Source organism: Eublepharis macularius, chromosome 7, assembly GCF_028583425.1.
Source record: "Eublepharis macularius isolate TG4126 chromosome 7, MPM_Emac_v1.0, whole genome shotgun sequence".
In the NCBI taxonomy this organism is placed as follows: domain Eukaryota; kingdom Metazoa; phylum Chordata; class Lepidosauria; order Squamata; family Eublepharidae; genus Eublepharis; species Eublepharis macularius.
The window spans coordinates 870,529-883,241 of NC_072796.1; the positions used below are offsets into that span (position 1 = coordinate 870,529).

The 12,713-nt window shown below is 47.4% G+C and overlaps 1 protein-coding gene across 1 annotated transcript; it reads left to right on the forward strand.

The window, feature by feature from the left end:
- Window positions 1–130: 130 nt before the first annotated feature.
- SEC22B (SEC22 homolog B, vesicle trafficking protein) lies at window positions 131–7,041 on the forward strand. The gene is made up of 5 exons (XM_054985173.1): window positions 131–275; window positions 427–536; window positions 1,549–1,709; window positions 4,921–5,067; window positions 6,252–7,041. Exons 1-5 carry the CDS (start codon window positions 201–203, stop codon window positions 6,404–6,406), a joined length of 648 nt encoding a protein of 215 aa, XP_054841148.1. The 5' UTR covers window positions 131–200; the 3' UTR covers window positions 6,407–7,041.
- The last annotated feature ends 5,672 nt before the right edge of the window (window positions 7,042–12,713 follow it).

Genomic DNA, 12,713 nt, shown 5'->3' on the forward strand with positions numbered 1-12,713 from the left:
CCTGGCAACGCCCCGCCGCCGCTGATTGGGCGAGCGCGCGCCAGGCCGGCGACGTCGCGGGGGCGCGCCAGGCCGGCGGGAGGGGCGGGGGTGGGACGCTCCACCCCGCCCCTTCCGGCCCCCCCACCCCACCCCCGCAGGACCCCGCCCCTTCCGGCCACCTCGGCCCGTCCGGCTGTCCGCGGAGGCGCGTCGTCGCGATGGTGCTGCTGACGATGATCGCGCGGGTGGCCGACGGGCTGCCCTTGGCCGCCTCCATGCAGGAGGACGAGCAGGTGGGCAGGGAGCGGAGCCGGGAGGCCGGGCCGGGGGGCCGGGGGGCCGGGGGGCCGGGGGGCCGGGGGCCTGGGCCTAGCCTAGCCGGGCCTTCCCGCCGGCGCTGAGGGCCTCTCTCTGTCTCCCCCCCACCCCCCGCCTTCTCCCCAGTCAGGCCGCGACCTGCAGCAGTACCAGAGCCAGGCCAAGCAGCTCTTCCGCAAGCTGAACGAGCAGTCGCCCACCCGCTGCACCCTGGAGGCGGGCGCCATGGCCTTCCAGTAAGGGGGGGGGCGGGCGGGGGTGGTGGTTCTGCGCTGGGGGGGGGCGCAGGCCGTGGAGGGAGACGGGGCCCCCCTCCCCTCCCCTCCCCCGGCCCACGCGGGCGAAAGGGCAGCGCTGGCTCTGCAAAGCTCCTCCCTGCCTCGGGAATCTACTTGATCTTTCAGGTGCCGTCGGACCCGGATCCTGGCTGGTCGGCTGTAGACCCGCGTGAAACTCTGCCTAGGCGCGCCCCAAGCCGTTCCCTTGCAGGGCGGGCGTTGGGGGCGAGGCTCCAGTGTCGGGCTTATCTGGGAAACTGGGTGCCCGGGACTGAACCCGGCCTGCTTATTTTCACTGCGATGTGCGTTCACTGCATCGGGTAGTTCTGCCTGTTCCTTCCTGGAGAATTGCCTCGATGGTTATCTAAAATGGGTGGAGTAATAGCCAAAGTCCCTTTGGAACCCACTCAGTCTCTTCTGTGCGGAGGAAGCTTGGAAAGCTGCTGTAGGATTTCTCTGCAGCTGGACGCTTGGGATGCAATTACAATGTTAAGCTCAGCGATGCTCTGACATTCCTGTCAGCAGCCAGAGAGATCCAGTCATCAGTTCAGCCACCTGCTCTGTTGCGCTTCAGTGGTTGCCTCTGGATCTCGGGCAGGTTGCAAGGTTCTGGCAGCCCCACAAGCCTGATTGGTTTTTTGTGTTTACGTTATTTTTTGTTAACCCTACTAAAGTTGTAGATTTGTGTCCATGACCAACTGCAGCCGCTGTAAAACACCTCATTTAAGTTGATTTCTAAGGAAGCATTTAGGAATATGATGGTGAGTGGAATAGTCAGTAAAGAAATAAACATAAATAAAAAAGCTACTTTGTAAAGCATAATCGAGCTTCCATAACAACAGGTAGTATTGCTTGGAACACTGGCTGTTGAAAAGAAAAACTTTGATTTTTTTCAAGGAGTTGTTAGCAGACAGTATTTTGATTCATCAGTTTAAAGACGAATACTGGCTTAATGCTTCTACTTCTGCAGCTATATCATTGAGAAAGGAGTCTGCTATCTGGTTCTTTGTGAAGCTGCCTTCCCCAAAAAGTTGGCATTTGCTTATCTGGAGGATCTGCACTCAGAATTTGATGAACAACATGGAAAGAAGGTGCCCACGGTGTCGAGGCCCTATTCGTTCATTGAGTTTGGTGAGGCCCTTTCCTTGAGACTAAGCAGTAAAAGCTATATTGTTGTCCATCCTCCTTGGCGTGCCCTGCTTTTCCTTCCCAGAAGTTACATTCTGAGCATAGCGTTGTATTACAGCGAGATAGATGAGTTCAAGGTTTTGCCGTCTGTACATCAAACATAAGGCGCTGTACAGGGGCAGATGACCATATAGATGACCCACTCAGGTGGGAGGCCGGCAGGGAGACTCATTTGATGGATTTAATGTTGGCCTCAACCAAATGCTTGGTGGAACATCGCTGTCTTGCAGGCCCACCGAAAGGATGGAAGATCTTGGCGGGCCCAAGTGTCTTCCAACAGAGAGTTCCACCAGGCTGGGGCCAGGACCAAAAACACCCTGGCCCTGGTCGAGGCCAGTCGAGCCTCCCTGGGGCCAGGGACCACCAGTAGGTGTTTACCTGCAGGTTTCAGCACCCTCTGGGTTATATATGGGGAGAGGCGGTCCCTCAGGTATGCTGGCCCCAGTCCGTAACACTTTGAACCTTACTCAGAACTCTACAGGGAGCCAGTGCAGCTGCTGGAGAGTTGGAGTGACGTGTGCCCTGTATGGTGTGCCCATCAGGACATGCGCAGCAGCATTCTGGCCCCGCTGCAATGTCCACGTCAGACTCACTGGAATCCCCGCATAGAGTGAGTTACAGTAGTCCAAAACAGTGGTGACGGTTGCATGGATCACTGTCATTAGATCCAGAGGAGTTAGCCGTGTTAGTCTGTAGTAGCAAAATCAAAAAGAGTCCAGTAGCACCTTTAAGACTAACCAATTTTATTGTAGCATAAGCTTTCGAGAATCAAGTTCTCTTCATCAGATGCCTGATCAAAACTGATCAGTTTTTTGATCAGGCATCTGATGAAGAGAACTTGATTCTCGAAAGCTTATGCTATAATAAAATTGGTTAGTCTTAAAGGTGCTACTGGACTCTTTTTGATTTTGTCATTAGATCGTGGGTCAAAAGATAGGGGGCAAGCTGCCTGGCCTGCCCAAGGTGGAAAAAGGCAAACCGGGCAACTGTCACAACCTAGGCCTCCATTGATAAAGAGTCCAGCGTCACACCAGGGCTCCTGAGCGATGGGACGGGCACAAGTGGTGCCCTATCAAAGGCCGGGAGCTGGATCCCCCCCCCGCCCCCCTGACGCCCCACGACCCGAGGGACAGACAGAGGTGGATAGAGCCGAGTGCAGTCTCAATAGTCACAAAATAGGAAATTCTTATACAGATATTTGGGTGAAGTGTCATTCCATCACAGCTCACATCCGTCGTAACACAAATATGCAATGGGATTGTGAAGCGGGGCTTTCAGCCATCAACGTTTGCTGTGCAGCCACCAGAGAAGTTCCTTGTGGGTTTGCTTTGGACCCCTGATCCGCAGATCTCTTCAGTTCAGCCTGCTCCTGAGAGAGTAAAATTAGTCTCTGAAGAGGCTCTGCGTGGAGTCTGGTCCTAAGAGACACACCTTGGTCAGAGAGCAGCATGTTCCAAGAGCATGCCATGTTGCCAGGGACTCATTCTTCTCGCAGCCTTCCTGGAGATGAACCACCATTTCCATCCTGGTATCTGTAGCAGCTCCAAGGTGGAGAACAAGCTGTGGATAGGTCAGAATGCTCTTCTTAGGCTTGGTGACAAAACCGTGGGTGGTGCTCCAGGGGACTGAGATTTCCATTCCCAGCATTGACTCTCTTCTGAACAAGGAACGAAGGAGCAGACAGTTCAAGGTTTTCCCAGAGCTGGTTGAGCTCTGGATTAGTCTGAGTCCCCTAGACTTTTTGAGGCAGCTGAAAAATTAAGGATGAAGGGGATACCCAGGTGAAGGTTGTGCTCCCTGTGCCAGTGGACACTTGGAGTAGGGAAGGGCAATCTGTCCACCTCTGTCTGTCTGTCTCTGTTACTGGGCCCATCAGTGGTTTGGCTTGGAGTACCTTTATCCTTGAGCTTTTTATTTATGTTTGGTCTTACGAGGGTCAGTAGGGCTAGGTAAGGCCGTAGACGACCAGAGAAGAAATTGCCACAACAGCCTTCCCTAGAATTCCTTAGAAACAACAAGGTTGGGCTGTGCCATCGCCGTGACCATGAAAGATCAGGTTTCATGGATGAGGAAGGCCCCTTAGAGAGAAGTCCTCATTATGGCACCAAGGATCTGTCCTTGTGTGTGACATCAGACAACATGGTGCTTGTGTATTTATGGGAGGTAGTCATCAGTCATATAGCCACCCCTCAACACAGTCTCTCTCTCGCTCTCTCCCTGTCTGCGAAGAAGTCTTTTCCCAGCCTGAAGGGGGTGAGAGAGAAGCTGCCAGGCGTACTTTTCCAGAGAAACTGATGCCTAAGAGGGAGATGTGAAAATTGGGGGGGGGGAGATTTAATTTAAAGTATTAAAGAGATTTAATGAAATAATAATAATAATAGCATTCGATTTATATACTGTCCTTCAGGACAACTTAATGCCCACTAAGAGCAGTTTACAAAGTATGTTGTTATTACTGTATTATTACTATATGTTGTTATTAGTATATAATGACGGCTGTTCCCTGCCTATACTCTTCTGGGAGAGGGAGAGGGAGGGAGAAATGAAAATTGCTATTGAGTTCTCTCTGAGGAGCTCTTTGCAGGAGAGACGAACCCTCTTGCTTCTGCCTCAGCCTAGGTGGGTCTGGGGGATTCTCGGGAGCCCCTGGCCTTGGTGTCTTAAGTCTGCAACGTTGCCTGAGACCAAGAAGAGGTGCTCCCTAGATGTAACAGCAGCCTCACCCCCAAACCTCCGGGGGAAATACACACATTCTGTTTCTCTCTGCCTGCACCCCCTCCCCTCAAATGTTGCCTTCTTGAACACTAGCAGCCTGAACGGGCTTGATCGGCTTTTGTTTTATTTTTGGTGCATTCTCCATTTCTGACTCCGGTTTGTTCTCTAGATAAGACCTATTGCCTCTAGTCAGTTTAAGCTGTGGGGCCTGATGCCGAGGCTCGTGCCTGCCTGGGATCCTGGGGGAGAGGAATCTAGAGGCAAAGTGGCCCTTCCAAAGAAGGCTTTGAGCCACGTGCCCGCACTGGGGAGTGAGGTCATGGAGACACAGAGGGCAGAACAAGTGGTGGGGAGGCTGACCAGATCTCCAGAACAGATCAAATATATATTTATAATCTCTTGGAGAGAGGCATTGATGAGCAACTTTCTGTGGTTCCAGACACTTACATCCAGAAAACCAAGAAACTTTATATTGACAGTCGTGCCAGAAGAAACCTCGGCTCCATCAACACGGAGTTACAGGATGTACAGAGAATCATGGTAGCCAACATTGAGGAAGTCTTACAGCGAGGCGAGGCCCTTTCAGGTATTGGGGGCAGGTGGGAGAATGTGATGTGCCTGTGTGGTGTTTCTCCTGGGTTGATTAGACAAAGAGTTGCGGATTCTACAAGTATATCTCTCTACGCAGATGGAAAGGCGGAACGGTGACAAGCTGCTGTTTGTAATGTAACTCTCTATAGTAATTCCTAGGATATACAGTATAGTTTCACCTCTTTCATGTTTGTGGCTTTAAAGGCTAAAATTCTTTCATACTGAAAACCTTGAATTCATATTACTTTTTTAAAGTTACACAAGGCCTGCCTTTCTTTTTAAGGTAAATACTCAAAGCAAAGGGGGATAACAAAAAAAATTAAAAGGCACACAGAATCGATCAACCGTCACTTAAAATGTTTAAAAATGAGATTGAAATCATAACTCACCAGGAACGCTAGCATCTTGCGCACCCCACCCCCTTCCAGGGGCAAACCTGTTTCACTCTCCCGTTTCTTCTTTCATTAGACTTGGGGCATATTTTACTTTGTTGCTGTTAGGAGCGTCTCCCGACATTCCCAATGTATGTGAATGGATTACTACTTCAGCTGGACCTTCTTTCCAGTGGTTTTTCCACATTACATCTCCTCACACCAATAAATAAAATTGGGGTGTAATTGTTAGGCTGTTAGGTTGTATACTTCATGAATCTGAAGAAATGAGCTCTGACTCACGAAAACTTAGGGTGAAATAAATTTTATTAGTCTTCAGTTGCTACCACTGTGTGGTGTCAATAGTCCTAGTGATTGAAACGAGATGGGAATGACATGCAGCCTTCGTGGTGGCCGGCATTAGCAAAAGCCCAGGCAGAAGCATCTTGAACCCAGCTGCGTATGTACAAGTGCATGGATATGCTGACAGAAACAGCTGTTCTACTCAGATCCAGAGGAGTGAGCCCTGTTAGTCTGTAGTAGCAAAATGGAAAAGTGTCCAGTAGCACCTTTAAGACTAACCAACTTTACTGTAGCATAAGCTTTCGAGAACCACAATTCTCTTCGTCAGATGCATCTAATGAAGAGAACTCTGATTCTCGAAAGCTTATGCTACAGTAAAGTTGGTTAGTCTTAAAGGTGCTACTGGACTCTTTTCGATTTTGTTCTACTCAGAAGAAATGATGGGATTCAAGTACTGATTTCAGGTGTTTTAATTTTGTTCTCTGGTTTCCTTTTTTTCAAACAGCTTTGGATTCCAAGGCCAACAATCTGTCCAGTTTGTCCAAGAAATACCGTCAGGATGCAAAGTACCTGAACATGCGCTCCACCTATGCCAAGCTTGCTGCTATTGCAGTGTTTTTTATCATGCTGATTGTGTATGTGCGGTTCTGGTGGCTGTGAAGAGTGACCAGGCACCCCAAAGGGAAATCTGATCATCTAGCAGGTGCAGAGTTGCAAGAAGCCACGACCCCAGGGCCATCTCTTAGAATCAGTGTTGGTATATCTTGTGGTGAAGGTTGCCGCTTCTCTTCGGTGAATCAGTTCCAAAGTACCAGAGCCTGCTACAAATGGAAGGCTTCTGTTTTCGGGAATGATGCACTAGAGAGAGAGAGCCGGCCTTGTCCATCCGCTAGCAGCGTTGTTGGGGTGCTTTGGTCACTCTGGCCTCCTGCTGTCCAGCACTGCTAGCAGTAGCATGTACCCAAGTCTAGCCTTGGTAACGAAGGAGCCTGTTGAACATTCCTGGTCCAGTCGCCCTGTTTTGATTGGTAATCTGATGTTTGCTACATGAACAGAAATGTCTGTCTGAAGGCTCTTTCATGTATATACTGTGTTAGTTTTCAGATTGTCCAGTTAGTGCCGAATTTTCACTATGAAACATCATGGCTCACCATACCTTTAATCCAGTAGATAAATATACAATTCTGCCTTAACAGACTGTATCCAGTGGTAAATGAAATGTTGAAACTGTTATCATAGAATTAAATTCAAAATATGATCCATTTTCACTTCAGATAAATTGGTTTTAAAAACTTTTTAACACAAGCTGTACATTCTCTGTATATGAAGGGCAGTTGCTAGAGTGTCATCTGTTGCATTTTCTCTTCTGTAAATGGCGCTGCCTCCCCCCCCCCTGCAATTCCCAGCAAGGCCCTCTGGATGCCCCCAGCTGACCGAAGTTCCACAGAGGCGGAAATCTCACCCTGAGAGCATGATAACCCGTGTCTGGGGGGGGGCGGGGGGGATGCTTTCCTTGGCGGCCTCCTAGATCTTGGGTCACGTTCCTGCTTCTGTGTCGCAGAGGGGAAAAGGCATCGCTGTGGTCCAGAAATCGCGAGGACTGAGCTCAGTACAGTCCGGACTGGCAGCTGTTCAGCAGGTACAGACCAAGGGGGGGGTTGAACATTCACGTAGTCCAAAGAGCGAGTGCCGCGTCTTCCTAGGGTGTGTTGTAAGGTGGGCCATGGAGGGACGACCTGGCTCGGCACAGTCCCTGAGGGAGGATAGGAAGCGGAGTCTTGGGGCAACAAGTCAGGCCGTGGCTTCTGGGTGAGGGCTGCTGGCTGGCTAGCTGGCCAGCGAACCGTGTCTGAGTCCTCGAAAGCTTCATTTCAGCTGAACATATAACAACTTGTGGAGGTCGCTGCATAACTTGAAATGCTGGATGGGAAATAGATCCTATTTCTTGATAAAAGCATTCCCCAGCATTGACGGATGGCTCTGAGGCAAGTTGTTTGCTGCAGTTCTCAAAGATTAGCAGTGAAATAAACAAGTTAAAGAGAATCTTTGTGCTTTCTTGGACTCCTTCCTGGTTTCCTGTGCTGTCACCTGTGGCTGTACTTCCTTTGGGAAGAGGGATTGGGGCAACCCAGCGAGCGTTCTGTGAATTGTGGGCTTCAAACGGCCAACTTGCCATCTTTTCCTTACTGATACTGCAACTGGCCTCCTGTGCTGTACTTTTGATGGTTGTGTGTGTGTGCTTTAATTGTGCAATTATCCTCTTAATTTTCGCTTACCTTCATCACCTAACATCTGCAGGGTTATTGTAAATCCATATGCACTATGAGCCCTGTGGCGCAGAGTGGTAAGCCGCAGTACTGCAGCCCAGGCTCTGCTCATGACCTGAGTTTGATCCTGACAGTAGCCGGGTTCAGGTAGCCGTAGCCAGCTCAAGGTTGACTCAGCCTTCCATCCTTCCGAGGTCGGTAAAATGAGTACCTAGTTTCCTGGGGGTAAAGTGTAGATGACTGGGGAAGGCAATGACAAACCACCCCATAACAAAAAGTCTGCCAAGAAAACATCGTGATGCGACGTCCTCCCCATGGGTCACTAATGACTCGGTGCTTGCACAGGGGACTGCCTTTACCTATGCACTAAGCATTGCCATTTTTATCTTCTTGTCAGTATGTGTTTTCTCACTTGATGGATACTAACAGCACAACTGTTGGTGGTGGGGGGGTGGCCAACAAAGTGAGCATTGCTGATGTAAGCAAAAAGAACTGTGCTCTGCTAGCACTGCGTTAAGTAGCCCTGAAGGATTCACTCTTGTTAGACACTCTTCCCAGTTTGCAGTGTGGTACATGCCCAGAAGTCCATTGGCCAGATTTCAGAAGCATTTGGCGCACTATGGCTTGGTGGCTCTTGCACCATAAAGCTCCTCATTTTATCAGTTTCTGTTTGCTTCACAGTTGACAACCATAGAAGCTGGCAGACCTCGCCTAACACATACACACACACACCCAGTGCTTGCCCAGCAGACTGGGTGTGTTGTGCTGGGCAAAAGGCCTAATATTTGGCTTCACCTAGAACCATTCTTAGCTCAGCATTGCCTTCTGCTTCCGTCTGTGCATCTCCATCAGTACATCCACAGGAAATTCTCAGGTTCTCCAGCTGTCAGCATGGGGTATTGTCTGTCTTGGTGCCAAGATCACCGTCTTACAAGCCAAACAGTAGGATGGCCAAAGCCTTCATCGGAAACAGATCATGAGCTGTAGAGCAGGAGCAACACACAGGGCAGGAGTGGCGCTTCAGGACTTTGATTTTCAGGCCTGACCCAGTGATGTCACCAACCAGAATTCCTGGTGAAGAGAGTTGATTAAAATGAAAACGGGGGGCTCTCGGCTTCCCAGAAAAAACAACCCTCTGACCAGAGACTTGGAGCAGCTGCGTACTTACAGAGCAGTTTACTTAACCAGCATTTAAACCCGTGTTTGCCAGAGTGGTGCCCACCAGCACGATAGTGCTTCAGCAGCAGCCGCCACCACAGCACAGGGTGTGTGCAAGAAAGTGTTTTTAAAAATGATGTTCATTTTAAAAAGCATCCTGTCAAACAGAGCTTCTGCCTGAAATGCTGAAGAGGTACTTAGCACTATGGGAAACCTCACTCCCTGGCAGTTTGCGGTTGGCTTTGCTTGTTGGCTTTGCTTGCTGCTGATGCCATTTTGCACTTGCGCCATCGCCCTGTATCCGAACTTCAGAGGTGCCCGCGAGCTTGAAAATATCACTCCCCGCCCCTTGATTTAAACAAATGCAGAAGCCACCAGATGGGGTCTAGTATCTGCATTCCCTTCTGTGGCCAGTTTGCATGGGAAGAAAATCTCCTGAAAGGAGCCTACAAATCTTCCCTTTGTCTACACTAGTCCCAAGAAACCCATTGATTTCTTTCCCCTCATCTTTCCTGAAACTACCCCATCCTGAATCTCTCTCTTAATTCACAGATAGGAACAGCTGAAGTATTTTTCTTAAAGCTCTCTTAATTTTTTAAACTTTGCAGCATCTTTTAAGTTTTGATCTAGTAGTGTTAGAAATTAAAGAGGCGTGCATTTGAGAGAGAGCACTTTAAAAAGCGCTATATAAATCCGTGTTCCGAAACCAGCATCTCTGGTTTCAAGCGTGATGCCTTAAGAGAGCTTGTTATCAGAATCAGCTGGAACTACTCATAAATTATGGTAGGTATTAGTCACTCAAGCATTGAAGTTATTATGGGATATGCCCCTCACAAACAGGAGAGGTTGCCCACCCCCCTCAAATATTGTCACATGTAGCTCTTCAGGTGAAGTACAGCCCACCAGAAATTACAGACCAGTGTAAATGAAGACCACTTATCAAATCTCATCTTGAGAATTGCTCACATCTGAACACATGTTCTGATATTAAAAATTTGGGTCCAAGGTAGATGTTTATTTTCAAACATGAGTACCCTGGTACAGCTTCGATAAAAGCATTTCCTTGAATATCCCATGTACAAGTTCCATGGGTCTCTTCTATTCAAACATCATTTCCTTCATATACAACTGTCACTTCAGACCTTTATCTCAAATTTCTGGCATCCTGTTACAATAAGATGCTTCTAGACCCTGAGAACATAACAAGATCACAAGGTGAGAACGATCATTTCCAAAGATCATCCTGTACCCGTCATACTGAGGTTAAAAGATGACAGACATCTTACTGTGAGTAGTTAAAGCAGTCAGAAATTTTGATAACTTTTCTTGATGTGTGTGTTATGTGCCATCAAGTTGCCCCTGACCTATGGTGACCCTACAAAAGAAAGACCTCCAAAACATCCTATCATTAACAGACTTGCTCAGATCCTGCAAACTGGAGGACAAGGCTTCCTTTATTGAGTCAAGCCATCTTGTTTTAGGTCTTCCTCTTTTCCTACTGCCTTCCACTTTTATTAGCATTATTGACTTTTCCAGATAATCTTGTCTTCTCATGATGTGACCAAAGTATGATAGCCTTAGTCTTGTCGCTTTAGCTTCTAGCTTGTCATTTTAGCTTCTTGATTTGAGCAAGTACCCAGTTGTTTGTCTTTTTGGCAACGGTAGCCTTTTGGTATGGTAGCCGCAAAACTCTCCTCCAGCGCCACATTTCAAATGAATCAATTTTCTTCCTGTCAGCTTTCATCCATACATGGCAAAGGGGAATACCATAGTTTGGATTATCTTGGTTCCCAGAGAGACATCTTTATCTTTAAGGATCTTATCTAGCTCCTTCACAGTTGCTCTTCTAATTCTCAATCTTCTGATTTATTCATTGCAGTTTCCCTTTTGGTTGATGATTGAGCCAAGGAATAGAAAATCTTGAACAACTTCAGTTTCCTCATTGTCAACTTTAAAATTGTGTAGTTCCTCGGTTGTCATTACTTATGTCTTCTTGATGTTAAGCTGTAATCCTGCTTTGGCACTTCCTCCTTTAACCTTCATCAGTAGTCGTTTCAAGTCTTCACTATTTTCACATCTACTTGAAAATCTTAACTTTTTTCTTCCTGAGCCTTTCCTCTAGGAAAGGAAGGCCTGTGAGGAGCATTTGCTGAGCCTCTGGGAGTCATTTCATTTACAACTGGATTTACCCATGGCTTTTGACCTTTGCAACACATTTAGCAAACATGTTTCCTGCAATTCGGGCCTTCAGCATCCTGTGCTCTCCAGTGACCATGACTCCCCAATGGATGTAGGAACGAGGAGCACATAGATGCTCATAACATTTTTAATGCTAGCAATATCGCAGTGAGCAACACAAGTCTGTAAAGAATTCAGTGAAAAATAGGCACAGAGACCCACGAAGGCAAACAATTTCAGAAGTCCAGACATCTTCACAAATATTTTTTTACGCTGACAAAAATGAGTTCCTTAACCCAAAATGCCCCTTTCTGGGACTTTGGTTTGGCAGTGGCATTCTGTATTTTTCACCTCACAAATTTTCCTCAAACTTTTGAGAAATTCACTCTGATGTAGTGTTTTTCCCATCGTTCTAAGATATCAAAATAACTGTCAGACCTTTGATCCAATATCTCAGGCCCCAATCTCTAATATTTTGCCTCTTCTAATAACTAGGAGGGCAAGAAACTTGCATTAAGAGGATTCTAACAATGGGCAAAAACAAGACCTCGAGAACTGCTACTAGAAACACGCATGATCCTTTTAAAATTTTTTTTCAGATATTGGCAAAACTCTTTTCCCAGCAAATTCTTCACTTTAATCTATGATAGCTCAGGTCCATGCAGAACCATGGCTTTGATGGAGACTACTCAAATTGTTAAAACAGAATTATACTAATCTTTAAAACATAAATGCAATGAGGCATACAGATTTTTCATGTAGCTTCCTTGGGAACGTGAAGAGAGATTGCACTGGAGCCCACAGAAGCGTGAACAGAAAAAGCTGGTACCAGAGGATATTTTCTGCTTTTCCCTTTCTGTAGTAGCCCCCATGCATTTTAAATACCCTCTTGTGAACGGTAGAGAGGGACCCTGAAAAAAGAGTGAGGCATGTTGATTCTGCCCCGTGCCCTCTCTCCAACGCAGTCTCCTGTGCAGAATGGACTTTTGTTCGCAATCCTCCCAAGAGCGTTTTCAGGTATGTGAGTGAGGAGCCTGCCAGCTAAAGTGGAGGGCCGGGAAGGTGCATGACTGCCCTCCATAGGGATCCATTATCTACTATAAATAAGCTATGTGAACTGCTAATTCCTCCGAGAGATTTCATGTTAGGTGAGCCAATACAGACCATCTGCTCACCACACTGTATGGTTTTCTATTGATTGGTTATTTGTATTAGTAAAGCAATGGATGTATGTTTCTTCTGCCAATCTTGTTATGTTAGATAAAATTTAGGCTTTATTTATTTAAAACATTTACATGATGCCTTTCCACCCAAAATAGGGTCCTCAAGGCAGCAAACAACAAATATTAAGACATTTAAAACAT

Excerpts from the sequence above, each read along its gene's own strand:
- SEC22B (XM_054985173.1), top strand. The coding sequence starts at position 201 with ATGGTGCTGCTGACGATGATCGCGCGGGTGGCCGACGGGCTGCCCTTG. Across the intron at positions 1,710-4,920 it reads CTATTCGTTCATTGAGTTTG|ACACTTACATCCAGAAAACC; the intron begins GTGAGGCCCTTT and ends CTGTGGTTCCAG. Across the intron at positions 5,068-6,251 it reads GCGAGGCGAGGCCCTTTCAG|CTTTGGATTCCAAGGCCAAC; the intron begins GTATTGGGGGCA and ends TTTTTCAAACAG.